Source organism: Triturus cristatus, chromosome 7 (genome assembly GCF_964204655.1).
Source record: "Triturus cristatus chromosome 7, aTriCri1.1, whole genome shotgun sequence".
NCBI lineage: Eukaryota > Metazoa > Chordata > Amphibia > Caudata > Salamandridae > Triturus > Triturus cristatus.
Genome location: NC_140590.1, coordinates 1,879,500,205 through 1,879,517,227, shown reverse-complemented (window position 1 = coordinate 1,879,517,227; position 17,023 = coordinate 1,879,500,205). Strand labels below are relative to the sequence as shown.

Sequence of the window (17,023 nt, the reverse complement as noted above, 5' to 3'; positions counted from 1 at the left end):
GGGGAGGAGCATCCCCAGTTGTCTGCGAGTGCGCCCGTTTGCGAGCATTTGCGACTACGATGGAATCCAGAGCCAACTGGCCTCTAATGTACGTAGGGTCCCCAGGAGCCGACCTATATTTCTTGTCGATCCTGGGGTTTATTACTCTTGCCCTGGTAGGTTCTTTGAAAATGTCCTTTGCTGGTTTGAGGACACCCTTCAACATGGGTAGAGTTTTGATATTTCTCTCTGAGGATGCGAAAGTATCCATTAGAAAATCGTCCTCGATTGTGTCAGAGTGGAGTTGCACACCATGATTTGCCGCAGCACGTTCAATTAGGGCGTTGAATGCGGCAGTGTCCTCTGTGGGAGACGTTTTTGCGCCATATAGCTGCGTGTCCTGTGTATCCATAGGTGCACCTGTGTCCACAGGGTCATCCCAAGCCTGGTCAGGGTCCTGTTGGCCTTCAGGGTCCATCTCTCTGGGGTAGGGGACGTCGTCACCCATATAGTCCTCCAAAACGTCGGTTTCGGAGTGTGTCGGAGAGAAGGACTGTGGATCTGGGTAGGAGGTATGGAGACGTTCGTAAAGAACTGATTCCGAATCCGCTGGCAGCTTTTTCTTTAGCGGGATCCGGTAGGAGTCCAAAGCGTGTTCGGAAGATATTCTCCGCTTGTGAAGCATAATTCTGCCGATGTCGGCATCGATGATGTGGGACGGTGACGTCTCCGGAGGAGAGCGTTCGGCAGGTGTGATCCTAGTGTGGGTGACACGTGTTCTTATTTCAAACATTTTGGGCGCCGTGGATGGCGGCAGGCCAAAGGTGATATGGGGTGGTGTTGGAGAAGCTTTTTGAGCTGTTTTCGGCTCGGGGCCCGACGTGTCCTGGAGGGCTGCCTTTTCTTTGATGCGTTGCAAGGATGCTGCAACTTGTCGCACCTGGAGCGCCGACGGTTCTTTGTCGCCAAGCGGTTCTGTAGAGGCAGGCGTGGGCTTCTTCGGGGCCACGGGGTCATCGAGTCGAGGAGAGGTAGTAGCCGTCGACGGCGTCGATGATTGGGCCTTAGGTGCTGCTTTCGAAGTGGTGTGCGACGCAGCGGCCATTTTGACCTTCGTGGCCGGAGTCGATTGTTTCGGTGCCGGGTGCCGAGGCGGTTTGGCGGTACCGATGGCCTTTTTCCGTGTGTCGGCGCCGACGTCGGCTGCTGCGAGTTCGGCACCGAAGTCCCGTTTGGTGCGGTCGGCGCCGACGGGTTTTGCTGTCGTCGAAGGTGTAGTGGGCTTCGATCCGACCAGTGTCACTTTCAGTTTCGGTTTCTGTGGAACCGACACGACTTTTGGTTTCGGTTTCGATGAAGGGAAACCCGTCGTTTTGGGTACTAATGGCGGTCGCTGAATGTCCGAGGCCGGGCCCGAGGGCGGGGCCGAAGAACTGCGGGATAGGTCTTGGGTAAGGCCCGAAGGCGATCCCTCGACCGGAGCCATAGACTGACGCACTGGGATATCCTCCGTCTGTACGGGTAGGCCTTGCTCGTCACCGGAGCTACTTTCTTCGGCCCCTAAGGCCTCATCGTAGTCTCCTACCTCGGTGTCATCTTCATCCCTGTGAAAGAGTTGCTCTTCGATGTCTAATGGAGGTACTGCTATATATTCTATGCACAGATATGAATTCAGCAGCCCACATGCCTCGAACTGAATATGCTACTTACCAGTATGCATCTGTTCTTGGCATGTAGGGCTGCTGACATTCATATCGCCCACCCTCCTCCCTGGCGCCTGTAGCAGCTGCAGCTCTCAGAATTACTGTAAGCATGGTCATCACTTTTTGTATCTACTCCATCACTGCCACAATGGCGAAAAACAATCTGAGGATGGAGAGGATGCCCATGCGCACTGTGGTCCAGGGGAGGAGTCACCTATCTCAGGATACTTCGAAGACTCTTCCAGGACAACAACGTGCAAACATCCGGACCCAACACTAGGCGGCGATCTATGCACAGATATGAATTCAGCAGCCCACATGCCTCGAACTGTAACCTAGAACTTTCATCAAGTCACAGAACAAGATCAATGCCAACCTGAGGAGGAGAATAAACCACCAGAGGTGGCCTCACAAACAAGGAAGCAAAGCCAACCTGCTCTCCTCATCACAGTCAAGACCAAGGCACAGCACTCACACAGGAGACAAGTGGGGCAGGCCACGCACAACAGCAAACTGAGCCCAGCCACCCTGTCCATGTGGAAACAATGAACGGGAAGGAGACAAGAGTCAGCAGCAGAAATCAGTTGTCGTGTAAAGAGGTGCTGAGGTTTCAAACACACCCATCACCAAGCGAGATAGACTACATCACCCTCACACCATTAAACGAACAATCCGACATGTGCCTGCACACTTACGCACCTCCATGGGGAGAGGACGCTTGATCCCACTGAACACAGACGCGCATGCAAACATATGCCTGCGCACTTACGCACCTCCATGGGTAGGGGACGCTTCATGCCACTAGACACACAGGTGTGCACTCACAAGCATGCACACTTAGGCAACTCCATGGGGAGGTGACGTTTCATGCCACTAGACACAGACGTGTGCACTCACAAGCATGCACACTTAGGCACCTTTATGGGGAGGTGACGTTTCATGCCACTATACACACAGGTGTGCACTCACAAGCATGCACACTTAGGCCGCTCCATGGAGCTGAGACGTTTGATCCCATTGAACATACAGATGCGCGCACACACACACACACACACACACGTGCAAACTTAGGCACATCCATGGGGAGGTGATGTTTCATGCCACTAAACACACAGACGGGCACACAGACTTGGGAATCTCCATGGACAGGTGACGTCTGATCCCACTGCACACACAGATGCACGCACACACACACATGCACACATGTGCCTGCACACTCAGACACCTCCGTGGGTAAGGGATGTCTGATCCCACTTGTGAGAAGTTGGCCTGGTATATGCTGTCCACTAATTATAGTGGGCACCTTGTACCAGTCCAAACAACCCCTTATTGATGATAGGTTAAAGACAACCTTTATTGAAAGCTATCCTAGTGGTAGCTATGGAAAGCAGCCTTCAGGCTAAGTCTTGAAGGAATGTAAAGCAGCTTGTTTTACCAGTCTATAATCTCTTGAATGACCAAATGAAAGGCAACCACACCAGGTATATATATAAAATATATGTATTTATTTCTAAACACACCCTACTAGTCTTTTTATGAGGCTAGTGGTCTAAACACATAAGTTACACTTCAAATATTACAGTAAACTAGCAAAAATACACGTCAGGCCCTAGGGGCAAGCCAAACCATATACTAAAATAGTGGTATAAGAACCACGACTTAACTAGACACAAGGCCTAGAGCCTGTAGAAGCATTAGGACACCAAGGAACCACCCAAGGTAGTGATACAGGGGGCCCAAGGGGGCCGTGTGCAGTGTGAGAACCCAGCCGCGAGCTCCCGCTAGCTTCTATGGGGAAAGTCGCGGTTAGATTTTTAAAGATTAGGGACACTTAGAAATGAGTCAGGACCAAACCCTTTTGGACGTAGGAAGTTCTAGGGTCAACACCCACGGGGGCACCGGAGTACTCGAGTTACCTCACCCCTTCAGGGAAGCCGGGTGCATAGGTGTCAAATGGTGTCGGGTCACGTCGGGGTTTTCAATGGGAGCTGGCAAAGAAGTGCTGCTGCCGGAAAGATGCGAAGTGTCCGAAGGGATCCAAGCCTGGGTTGAAGTCGAGAAGAACCTGAAAGCAGAGGGGACAGAGTCTGGGTCACTAACTAGTGACCAGGAGCACGATAGGCGAATGCCTACCGATGTCGGGTGATTTCAGGTGAAGAAGGTGAAGCTTGACTCTTCAGCCACGAGGACCAGGAGGCGTTGAGGACGACCAGGAGCTGGATTCGAGCTGTCCCACGAAGGATGTCCAGTGCTGCAGCGTCAGTGCCCGGATTGGACACAACAAGCCTTGGCAACAGCAACCCACGCAGAAAGGAGAAAGATGCTTCGGTGCAGACCAGCAAGGTCTGAGGGACTCGCCACTTGGTAGGGAGTCAGGCCACGTCTGGAGCAACCAGGGAAGCCCAAGGAAAGGAATATGCTACTTACCAGTATGCATCTGTTCTTGGCATGTAGAGCTGCAGATCTACACACTTTTGCATAGATCGCCATCTGGTGTTGGGCCCGGATGTTTGCAGTTTGTTTTTCCCCTGGGAAAGTCTTTGGAAGTCACGAGGTCGGTGACTCCTCCCTTGGATCGTATTGCGCATGGGCTTCGGCTCCATCCTCAGATTGTTTTTCGCCAGCAGGGAAAGATGGAGAGTAGTAACAACAGTGAAGAAACCCATGTGTGTTGTATCTAAATAAGATACCCTGGAACAGATACCGGAGGCGGGTGGGCGTGTGTAGATCTGCAGCTCTACATGCCAAGAACAGATGCATACTGGTAAGAAGCATATTCCGTTCGAGGCATATGAGCTGCAGATTACACACTTTTGCATAGACTATATAGCAGTTCCCAACCTTAGCGGCGACCACCGGTATCTGTTGCAGTGGTTTGAAATAGTGTTTTTAGTACAGCCTGGCCCATACTAGCTTGTTGCTTGGTTTGCACATCTACACAATAGTGTTTAGTGAAAGTGTGCGGTGTTGACCATGTAGCTGCTTTGCAGATATCATCTAGTGGGATGTTCCCTAGAAAAGCCATGGAAGCCCCTATCTTCCGTGTAGAATGGGCTTTAGGGGGAACGGAAAGCGTCCGTTTCGCCTTGTGGTAGCAAATCTGGATGCATTTTATAATCCACCTAGCTATCCCTGACTTTGAGATGGGGTTGCCCTTGTGTGGTGGAGAGAAAGAGACAAACAGTTGTTTGGTCTTTCTGAAAGGTTGTTGTGCTCTGGTCCCCCTCCCAGGACCTGTAACTGACCCTTGCTGCTTGTAGTTAAGGACGGACTGTAGGGACCACTAGATTTCTTTGGGCGTAGTTTATTAAAGGGAAAAACAATGTTCAAACAGAGGTTGCTGAAGACCTCTTATGCAGTCAGGTTTAGACAAAGAAATGAAAACTAAAGTCCTCAAGAAAGGAAACTGAACGATGCCCCAGGTCCGGTGGTCGCTTCCTCCGGTTTCTCTCCTACTCGCTTTACGTCAGCTTCTTAGGTTTCGCTGGGAAAAGGTGGCGCCCCCGGGAGACAAAGGAAACAAAAGAACAACCTCCCGTCAGTAATAGGTCTCTCCTTGGATGTGACAAGCCCTCCACCTGCTTTTTATCACCGCGGTTTGTGAGGGTGGGGAAATTGTGAGGGACGGGTCGGTCCTGGCTAGTGCCCCGGTTCTGGCGTTCCCCTGGCTTTCCCCCTCCCCGTTAAGCGCTTCAAGTAAGTCAGGAAAGGCACTGACCTGAAGCTACAGGCCTCCAGGACTGTAGCATGGGGTATCTCGGCGTCCTGGCTCTCCCTGGGACGACTGGACACTAGAGCAGTGTCTGCTGGAAGTCCACGGCGTCTCTGCTCTTCCTCTTCGATGCTCCTGCCTGCTAGCCTCGATTCTCCCTGGGTCTGCTCCGCGTTCTCCTCCGTCTCTCGCTGCTTTCCTCTCCTCGTCCGTCCGTGTTTCTATTGTCCCGGCGCGTGACGTCAGCTCCGCGCCGGCCGGGAGGACTAGAGCGCTTCCGTCCTCAGGACGGGCCTCCGCCGCCGCCATCTTGAAGGGCACGGAGGGCGAGTCTCCCGTAGTGCCCGGATCACAGTTGTGTTCTTTGGATATAGTAAAGTAAGGCTCGTTTGACATCTACCGTGTACAGTGCCCTTTCAGCAACGGTCTGAGGTTGCGAGAAAAATACTGGTAATTCTACAGATTGGTTTAGGTGAAAAGGGGAAATGGCTTTAGGTAGGAATTTTGGGTTGATACGGAGAACAACCTTGTTCCGGTGCATTTGAAGAAAAGGTTCTTTTATGGTAAGTGCTTGTATCTCACTGACCCTTCTAAGGGAAGTGATGGCTACAAGGAAAGCTGTTTTCCATGTGAGGAATTGCAGTTCGCATTTATGCAAAGGTTCGAAAGGAGGCCCCATGAGCCTTGTGAGAACGATATTTAAGTTCCACACCGGTGAGGGTGGTACTCTGGGGGGAATTATTCTTTTGAGGCCTTCCATGAAGGCTTTAATGGCAGGTACTCTGAAAAGTGATAGGTGCTGCCTGTTTTGTAAGTACGCTGCAATTGCTGCGAGGTGTAGCCGAATGGAGGTATAGACTAGATTACACCTTTGTAGGTGGAGTAAGTAGCATATGATGTGTTGTATAGACACATCTAGAGGACTGATTGTGTTGTTGTTGCACTAAACAACAAATCTTTTCCACTTGGCAGCGTAGCAGGCTCTAGTGGTAGGGCGTCTAGCTTCTCTGATGACATTCATACAGTCAGGGGGAAGGTTTAGGTACCCGAATTCTATGATTTCAGGAGCCAGATCGCAAGGTTGAGCTAAGCTGGGTCCGGGTGCCTGATCTCTCCATGGTTCTGGGTTAGGAGGCATGGTGAGAGGTGTCGCTTTTGGTGTGGTACTACCGAGAGTTCAAGCAGCATGGTGTACCACGGTTGTCTGGCCCATGTTGGAGCTACTAGGATCAGTGTGAGGGAGTGCTGTTGTAGCTTTCGCACCACTAATGGAATGAGTGGGAGAGGCGGAAAAGCGTACGCAAATTTGCCTGACCAGTTCATCCATATCGCATTTCCTTTGGACAATGGGTGTGGGTATCTGGCGGCGAAGCTTGGGCATTTTGTGTTTTCGTGGGTGGCGAAGAGGTCTATCTGCGGATGCCCCCACATTTGACAGAACGGATGAAGAACCTGTGGGTGAAGTTCCCACTCGTGGATCTGTTGTGTCTGTCTGTTGAGCAGATCTGCCACGGTGTTTTGGACTCCTGGGACATGTTGGGCTAGGAGAAAGATTTTGTGGGGAATTGCCCATCTCCATATGCTCTGTGCTAATTGAGAGAGCTGTGGAGTGTGTGTGCCGCCTTGTTTTTGAATATAATACATGGCCGTCATGTTGTCTGTGCGAATGAGGACTGCCTTGCCTGAAATCCGTGGTTGAAAGGATTTCAGGGCTAGAAAGATTGCTAGTAACTCCAGATGGTTGATATGGAGTAACTTTTGGTGCGGCGTCCATGTGCCCTGCACTGTGAGGTGTAATAGATGAGCTCCCCAGCCGGAGAGCGATGCGTCCGTTGTTAGTATTATTTGGGGAACCGGGTCCAGGAACGGTCGACCTTTGGAAAGGTTTGTGGTGTTCCACCACTGCAGAGAGCGATGGGTGCGACCGTCTACCAACACCAGATCTGTCAGTTGTCCCTGGGCCTGGTCCATTGGTGCGCTAAGCACTCTTGGAGTGGACGCATCTGGAGTCTTGCGTGAGGCACTATGAAGATGCAAGAGGCCATCATCCCAATCAGTTGCATAAACACTCGTGCTGGAAGGGAGTGTTGAAGTACGAATTTTTGTCGCAAAGCCTGAATGCTTGCAATCCTGGCCGGATTGGGGTAGGCTATTGCTTTTGAGGTGTCTATGGTGGCACCGAGGTATTGTTTTATGTGGGATGGTGTTAGCTGGGACTTTTGGTGGTTCACCGTGAAGCCTAGTTGGTGAAGTAGTTGGATTGTGGTAGCGGTGTGGTGTACACATTGGTTGTATGAAGTGGCTTTTATCAGCCAATCGTCCAAGTATGGGAAGATGTGAATGTGCTGTCTTCTGAGGTGTGCCGCCACCACCGCTAGGCACTTGGTGAATACCCGTGGTGCTGTTGTGACTCCGAACGGGAGCACTTTGAATTGGTAGTGTTGTCCGTCCACTACAAATCTGAGGTACTTTCTGTGAGCATGGTGTACTGGAATGTGGAAGTATGCGTCTTTCAAGTCCAGTGTGGTGAGAAAGTCGTTCTGGGAGAGGAGCGGAAGTACCCGCTGAAGCGTTGCCATGTGAAAATGGTCTGATTGTATGTATGTGTTTAGGGGCCGGAGATCTAGAATAGGTCGTAGAGTCTCGTCCCTTTTTGGTATTAGAATATATAGGGAGTAAACCCCGAAATTGTGTTTATTGAGGGGAACGTGTTCTATTGTCTGTTTTTGTAGGAGGGAGATTACCTCCTGCTTTAGCAATGTGGAATGTTCTTGTGACATTGGGCGTTGCCTGGGTGGAACGTTTGGGAGGGGGGGGGGGGGGGGTAAATGTTAATTCCAGGCAGTATCCTGACCGAATTATTTGGGTCACCCATTTGTCTGAGGTGATGGTCTCCCAGACATGAAGGAAATTTGTGAGTCTGCCCCCGACTGGAGTGGAATGGTCTGGGGGGAGCGGGGGGAAGTCATTGGGTAGTAGGTGTGGCAGAGCGGGCGTTGTTTGTTTTGCCTCTGCCCTTGTTGTCGTTACCCCTGTAGCCGCCTCTTTGGTAACCTTTTGTAAAGGTGGTCTGAGTAGGGGACTTGTACGATGTGGACGCTGTGTCTGAGGAGTAGCCTCTGGATGCACTCCGAAAGGATGAGCGGCGAAAGGAGCGTCTGGGCGGGTGAGACTGTAAGGCCCCAATGGATTTTGCTGTATCCGTGTCCTTTTTCATTCTCTCTAAGGCCTCATCCACCTTTGGCCCGAATAGATGTTTCTGGTCAAAGGGATGGTTAAGGATGGAGGCTTGTACTTCTGGTTTAAACCCAGATACCCTTAACCAAGCGTGGCGACGGAGGAGGACACTAGTGTTAATGGCTCAGGAGGCTGTGTCTGCTGCGTCTAAGGTGCATTGTATAGAGGTATTAGTTATGGTTTTACCCTCTTGAATTAATTCATTGGCCCTATTTCTCAATTTTTCTGGGAGATGGTGCATGATGGTTTCTAGTTCATCATAATGCGCTCTGTCGTATCTGGCCAATAGCGCTTGAGTGTTGGCGATACGCCATATATTGGCTGCCTGTGACGCAGTGCGCTTTCCTGACGCGTCCAGTAGCTTTGACTCTTTGTCAGGTGGTGGTGCTTCGCCTGACGCCTGGGAATTTGACCTCTTCCGTGCAGTGGAAACCACTAGGGAATCCAGTGGCGCTGGCCCTTTGATGTAGGCAGGGTCTGTGGGGGCAGCTTTATACTTTTTCTCTATGCGTGGGTTTAGGACCCTAGCCCTGACAGGGTCTTTAAAAACCTCTGGCGCATGTTTTATTACCCCTTTGAACATAGGTAGTATAGAAGTAGACCTATGTGCGGTATCAAAGGTGTCGAGGAGGAAATCTTCCTCTACCGGGTCAGTGTGTAGCTCTACCCCGTGATAATGTGCCGCCCTCTGAAGTAGGTGGTGAAAACCTAATGAGTCTTCTGGTGGAGATGGCCTGGATGGATAGAGGTCATCTTGTGGGACATCTGGAATGTCTGGATTATTATAATCGTCCCATGGGTCTGGGGATCCAGTAGGGGTGGGGTCTTGTGGCACATCTGCTGGATCGTAGTATGGGTCCCCCTGATCATAATGGTCTGGAGACGGGGTCGGAGAGCGATGAGGCAGGGGTGGAGAAAGTGGAGGGGGCGGAGGTGGAGAGGGTGGAGGAGGTGGGGAAGGCACTCTGAAAGGGAAGGTAACACAGTGTTTCCTCTTTGGAGGTGGAGGCGGAGCTGGTTTGTCCAAATGTCTCTTTTTAGAAGAAAGTGCCAAATGTCCAGTTTTTGGATCCTTGGTAAGTGTCTTTTGCAAAGGATCCGGTGTAAACAGTTCTTGAGACAATGGTTGTTCGGTCGGCGCCGAAGGTTTCGGGGCCGATGGCTTTTTAGGCTTGTCCGTGCCGTGCTTTTTTGGAACCTCCGATTTTTGGGTCGGCGCCGAGGCCAGCTTCGGCGCGGGAGTGTCGGTGCCGAGGGCCTTATGATGTTTGGTTGGTACCAAGAGGCTGGGTTTCCACACCGAGGGCTTTGGTGCGGAGCTCGGTGTTGAGGTAGAGACCAGTCTCTTTTTCGGTGCCGAAGTGTGTTTATCGGCACCACTGGCAGGCTGGCTCGAGCCCGAGCCGCCGGAAGGCTTATTAGGCTTCTTCACCGGGCCCGAAGGTGGGGTGTTGGAAGCATTGTCTTTGGTCTTGCCTAGGCCGGGAGGCGAAGGCGTGACCGAAGCCTTTTTGGGTGTCGGCGCGGGTGTGGGAGGGGGTATTTTACTCACGACCCTCTGCGCCGGGGTGATGTACTCCACATCCGAGTCGTCGGCTTCGGAAGCACTGACGAGGTCCTCTTCGGTGTGCTGCTGTCCCGGAGCTTCGATGTCGTCCCCAAAGATGTCGACTGGAACGGAGGTCGAGGAGTGCGCCATGTTTCGTCTGGCCTTTCGATCTCGAATAGTCTTTTTGGATCTGAAAGACTTGCAGGCGGGACAGTCTCGAGCCTCGTGTTCAGGGGAGAGGCAGAGGTTGCACACCTTGTGAAGATCGGTGTGGGGGAATTTGGACCCACATCGAGGGCACTTCTTGAATGGAGTTCTTTCCATCAGCCGGGACCGGAGCTTGGATAGGTCTGAAGGCCGCCGTCGACAACTGGAATCGAAGGTGTGTCGAAGAGAAGGTGATTGAGGAGATCAGGATCTGAACGATACCGCGAAGAGCGAGGATTCCGCTTCGATCGTCGAACTGGAAATGTTCGGAACCGGAGCGCGAAGTATTACATCCGAGCCCGATGGCGGAAAAAAACAAGCTGAGGATGGAGCCGAAGCCCATGCGCAATACGATCCAAGGGAGGAGTCACCGACCTCGTGACTTCCAAAGACTTTCCAAGAGGAAAAACAAACTGCAAACATCCGGGCCCAACACCAGATGGCGATCTATGCAAAAGTGTGTAATCTGCAGCTCATATGCCTCGAACATCAAAGTTACCTTCACAGGGACCCACCAGTCGACGGACTAAGGATCGCGAAGGGACCTCGAGAGGAATCACAAAATGGCGGCCCACAGGTCACTTGGGGTGACTAGGCCGACAATCTTCAGTGGATTCTCTGCTCGAGTTGGGGCCCACAAGTAACCCCAAGCATGACTTCAAGAGACGTCGAGAAGTCAATGCACATTGCAAAAGTGCACGGTGACCAGGAGTTCCGGTACCACGTTACTCACGAGGGCTGCGGGTCTCAGTTTTGCTGGGGACTCGGGTCGGCCTCTGAGAAGTCTGGAAATCCTCTTCCTGTGTTGCAAAGACTTCGGCGTGCAGTGGGAGCTTCGGAGATGCAGACTGGCAATTGCTTCGTTGGTGCCTGCCAAGCAGGGGAGTCACTCCTTGACCCCAAAGGAGATTTCTTCCGTCCTCTAGTCTTGAGTAGAGAGTCGAAGTTCCAGGATTCAGTTGCAGAGTTTCGTCCAGTGATATCTCAAGTCCTGTTGCCAGGGGTTCCTTACTTATACCTAAGGAAGGGTTTGGACTAACTCTAGGGACCCACCTATGGGAGGGTTTGGAAAGAGGGGTGGCTACACCCATTTCCTTTGTCCAGTTTCGCACAAGAGCAGGGGCTGGAAGCCCCTGAACCGGTTTGAGCTGGACTATGCACAGGGACACCAAATGTGCCCCCAGTGGAGGACTTCAAAGCACTCAGAGAGTGCTCCCTCCCAGCCCCAATACACATCAGCCTGTCTGGGAGGTGGTTACACCTCCCTGTGACAGGAACCCTATTGTCCAGGCCTCCCCTGCCGGAGTTTTGGTCAGCAGCAGGAGGCCAGACCTGTGTCTGTGGCTGCAGCATCCATTTCGTGATGCCAGGGCTCTGTTAAGTTGGTAACGGGTATACCGGTGCTGTCACGTCTCTCCCTCTAGAAGGGTGGGATCATATTCTCACATCAGGAATTGATGTGGGGGTATGATTCCAAGGTGTTTGACCAAACACGACATGTTTCCGCGCAGCCAGTCCAAAGTTAGCATTAACCGTTTTAGATAAAATGCACTTAAGAGTATATGTTCAGGCTGCACTACTGACAACCCCGGAGAAGAGATTCCGAAGGCTGCAGAGGGGCTCAGGTCATGCCTGGGCACCCTCTCAGATATAACCAAGCACCCTGCCTTCAGGATTGATAAGGCCTGCCATAGAGGTGACTGATAGGTTTCTATGTGCAGTGGTAGGTGAGATATAGTGAACCTTATCTCAGTAAGGGGTGCATGCACTCAGACACCTCCGTGGGCAGGTGACGTCTGATCCCACTGCACACACAGATGCACACAGACACACACACAGACGCACACATGTGCCTGCACACTTAGGCACCTCTATGGGCAGAGCAGGTGTTCGACGCATCACTATAGTAACAGTGGCACCTACTCTTTGCCCTCACAGCTGCTGTAGGGGACTGGAAGTTGTCCAAATGCGCCCGGTGCTGACGTCACGGACAGTGTTGCTGATGCCACTGGGCACTTCTTGCTCCCCTTTGGGTACTGCTTCTCCACCTTTCGCCACTTAGCCCGGCGGTTCTGAAACCACACCTACAGAGGGGAGAGAAAAGGCATCCGTGTGTGAGAGACTGACTTGACTCAAGCTGAAAAAGGTGAGGAATAAACAGCTACCACGCATCCCCATGCACACAGCTGGACCCTTCACCCGCCGGCACTGCCCTCGCCATTGCAACATCAAATCTGCTGCACCAAAGCTCCCCCCTCCCCATCACTGGCACGGAACAGCTCCACTGCCTACTCATCAACGCCCGCTCTCTCCACAAACACTCCAGCGACATCTGGGACACCATAACCTCTCTCACGCCAAACCTAGTCTTCTCACCGACACATGGCTAAATCTGGCATCAGCAACCGTCATCGCTGCCGCTGTTTCCAGCGGATACAAAATAATACACTGTGACTGCACTGTGAGAAGTTGGCCTGGTATATGCTGTCCACTAATTAAAGTGGGCACCATGCACCAGTCCAAATGACCCTCATTGATGATTAGGTTATATACAACCTTTATAGAAAGCTATCCTAGTGGTAGCTGTGGAGAGCAGCCTTCAGGTTAAGTCTCGAAGGAATGTAAAGCAGCTTGGTTTACCAGATTATAACAGATTAGAGAACAAGGCACACAATATTAAAGCACTAGAACAACAGTAAATAGCACAATACACAATGGACTCCAGGGGGAGACCAAACCATATACTAAGAAAGTGGTATAACAACCCCGACTTGACTAGACACAGTGCCTAGAGCACGTATAATTGCTGGGACCCCGAGGAACCACCCAAGGTAGTGACACAGGAGACCCACGGAGGACGGGTGCAGTGTGTGAACACAGGCAGAAGCTCCGTACAACTCTATGGGAAAGTCGTGGTTGGAAATTTTAAAATTAAGGACACTTAGGAGAGGACTTTAAGCAAACCATTTGGAACATAGAAGGTTCTAAGGCCAGCACCCTTGAGAGTACCGAGGTACCCGTGTTACCTATCCCAGAGGAGCCGGGTGCATAGGGGTCAAGTGGTGTCAGAACCGCTTGTTGATTTCAATCGCGTGATGCGAAGAAGTCCTACTGCCGAGAAGATGAAAAGTGTCCGGTGTGATCCAAGCCTGGATCGGAGCTGAGAAGAACCTGAAAGCAGAGGGGACAGAGTCTTGTTCACTTCACATTGAACAGGGGCACGATAGACGAATGCCCACCGATGTCGGGTGTTTCAGGTGAGAAGAGGTGAAGCTCGACTCTGCAACCATGGGGACCAGGAGACCTCGACGACGACCAAAGTCCAGAGGTGAGCTGTCCCACGAAAGATGTCGAGTGCTGAGGGGGTCAGTGTTCGGATTGAACACCAACAAGCCGTGGCAACTGCTACCCAAACGAGCAGAGGAAAGATGCTTCGGTGAGGACCAGCAAGGTCCCGTGGACTCTCCAAGCTATGGAGAGTCAGGGCACGTCTGGAGCAACCAGGAAAGCCCACGGAAAGTCAAAAGTTTGCTTCACAGGGACCCACAGCTAGCGGACCAGGGATCGCGAAGGGACCTCGAGCTGAATCACATAGTACCAGCCCACAGAACACTCGTGGAGTGTAGGCCGGAAATCTTCGGTGGGAATACTGCTCGGGGTAAGGACTACAAGTAGCCCAAAGCGCAGCCTCAGGGGTTGCCAAAAAGTATATGTTGCTGCAAATGTAGGCGGTGCACAGGGGTTCGGGTTGCACGATCCCCATGAGGGATACGGGCCTCAGAATTGCTGAGAGCCCAGATCAACCTCAGAGACCTCGGGAACCCACCTCCTGTGTTGCAGAAATCTTCAGAGCCCTCAGGAGCTCGGGAGATGCAAACCGGTCAGATGAGTTTTAAGTGCCTGCCTTGCAGGGGAGTAACTCCTTTACACCAAGGGAGATTCTTCAGTCATCCAGCATCATGCAGATCGTCGAAGTACTCGGTTTCTGTAGCAGAGTTTAGTCCAGGTAACATCTAAAGTCCTGTATTCAGGGCTTCCTACTTTATACCCAAGGAAGGGGTGGGAAAACTCTGGGGACCCACCTATGGGAGGGTCAGGACAGAGGGGGGGCTACACCCATGTCCTTTGTCCAGTTTCGCGCCAGAGCAGGAGCTGGTGGCTCCTGCAACCTACCCAGCCCCAATACACTAAAGCCTGTCTGGGAGGTGGTCACACCTCCCTGTGACAGGAAACCTATTGTCAAGCCTTCCCCAGCTGGAGTTTCGCCCAGCAGCAGGAGGGCAGACTCATGTCTGTGGCTGGCAGCATCCATCTTGTGATGCCTGGGTCGAGAAAGCTGGTACCGGGTGTACCAATATTGTCATATTTCTTCCTCTAGGAGGGTGGAATCATACCTAACCACCAGTTACTGGTGTGGCGGTATGATTCCAAGGTGTTTGACACCAAACACAACATGTTTCTATGCAGCCGTTTTAAAGTTAGCATTTACCGCGAGGTTATAATGCACTTAAGAGTATATGGTTGGCTGCATCACAAACAATCCCGGAGAATAGGTTCTGAAGGCTGCAGAGGGGCTCTGCTCATGCAGGGGCACCCTCACACATACAACCAAGCACTCTGCCTTCAGGATTGTTAAGACCTGCCATAGGGGTGACTGATAGTTTTATATGTGAAGTGATTTGGAGTAGATATAGTGAACCTATATCTAAGTAAGGGGTGCAGGCACCACCTTACGCAGGCTGCTGCAGCAGACCTGTGGTGTCATTTTGAAGGGTCTCTCAGGGGTGGCATAATACATGCTGCAGCCCCTGGGAGGCCTCTGGGGTACCTATGCCCTGGGTACATAGTATACCATATACTAGGGACTGATAAGGGTACCCCAGAATCCGATCTGGAGTGTACCTAAAGTACATGCAATCAATTTAGAGGAGAAAGCAGATAGTCTGACTGGGACCCTGCTATTCAGGATCCCAGTTTAAGTTGAAAACAGTGAAACATCAGCAAAAAGTGGGGGTACCTAGAAGAAGCAGCTCCTACTCTCCTACAAGCACCAACAAACATGATGGCGGAATAGGCATCCTTCACAAAGAGTTCATCAAATGCACATCCACCATGGACGCCCCCACTCCCATCACCTCAATTTTCAGATCAACGCAAACAGCAAAATCACAATAAGAGGCACCCTTGCCTACCGACCTCCCGGAGCCCGCCCTGCCTTCTGCAAGGACATTGCAGATTTAATCTCCCCACTAGTTATCCACTCCAAAGACTTCCTCCTCCTAGGGGACCTCAACTTTCAACTGAAAGACCCCTCCGAGCCCAACACCACCAACCTCCTTGAGATCCTTGAGAACCTCGGACTCTCCCAACTAGTAACCGACACCACACACACGACCAAACACACACTGGCCCCCATTTACTCCGTCAGCAGACAAATCACCTACAGCCAAACCACCTGGTCTGACCACTCTAGAGTACACTGTAGGAGAGTAGGATCTGCTTCACATGGGTACCCCCACTTTTTGCTGGTGTTTCACTGTTTTTCAACCTTAGTCTGGCTGTGGCCCTGCTAATCAGGACCATAGCCTAGCTGCTTCCTCTCTAAAATGGTTTCCATGTCCAATAGGTACATATCTAATTGGATTCTGGAGTGCTGTGTAAGCCCCTAGTATATGGTATACTATGTACCTAGGGCATAGGTACCTCAGAGGTCTACCAGGGGCTGCAGCATATATTATGCCAACCCTGGGAAGCACTCCAAAATGACACCACAGGTCTGCTACTGCAGCCTCTGTAAGGGGGTGCTTGCACCCCTTACTGTGGTATAGGCTACCTATATCACTACCCTATACAGACACATATAAACCTATAAGCCACACCTATGGCAGGCCTTAACAATCCTGAAGGCAGAGTGCTTGGTTTTATGTGAGAGGGTGCCCAAGCATGAGCTGAGCCACTCTGTAGCTTTCGGAAATACTTCCTTAAGGCTGTTCTGTGATACAGCCATGCCATATACTATTAAGTGCATTATAACCTCGCGGTAAAGGCTAACTTTGGAATGGCGGCATCAAAACATGTCGTGTTTGCTGTCAAACACTTTGGAATACTACCCACCCCCCCCCCCACCAATTCTGGCGGTGGGGGTAGCATTCCACCCTTCTAGAGAGAGAGACATGTTCACACTGGCTAAACCCGGTAGGACTTTCCTGAGCCCTGGCATCACAAAATGGATGCCTCTGCCACAGACACGGGTCTGGCCTCCTGCTGCTGACTGAAATTCTGGCAGGGGAGGCCTGGACAATAAGTTTCCTGTCGAGGGGAGGTGTCACCACCTCCCCAGACAGGCAGATGTGTATTGGGGCTGGGCGGGAGCACTCTCTGATGCTTTGAAGTCCTGCACTGGGGGCACGTTTGGTGTCCCTGTGCATACTCCAGTTCAAACCGGTTGCAGGGGCTACCTGCCCCTGCGCGAAACTGGACCAAGGAAATGGGTGTAACCACCCCTCTTTCTTGGCCCACCCGTAGGTGGGGCCTTAGAGTTAGTCCATCCACTAAACTCACTATAAGTATAGGAATCCAGTCCCTAGGACTTTAGATTACCCTGGACGAAACTCTGCAACATACATCCTGGACCTT

General features: G+C 51.7%; 1 protein-coding gene across 1 annotated transcript in view; it reads right to left on the bottom strand.

Moving 5' to 3' along the window:
* NOBOX (NOBOX oogenesis homeobox) overlaps positions 1–17,023 on the bottom strand; it is a 273,977-nt gene that overhangs the window by 85,459 nt on the left and 171,495 nt on the right. Inside the window, exon 4 of the mRNA XM_085614780.1 lies at positions 12,311–12,471. Within this exon, the coding sequence (XP_085470906.1) occupies positions 12,311–12,471 (161 nt within the window). The remainder of the gene's footprint in view (positions 1–12,310; positions 12,472–17,023) is intronic.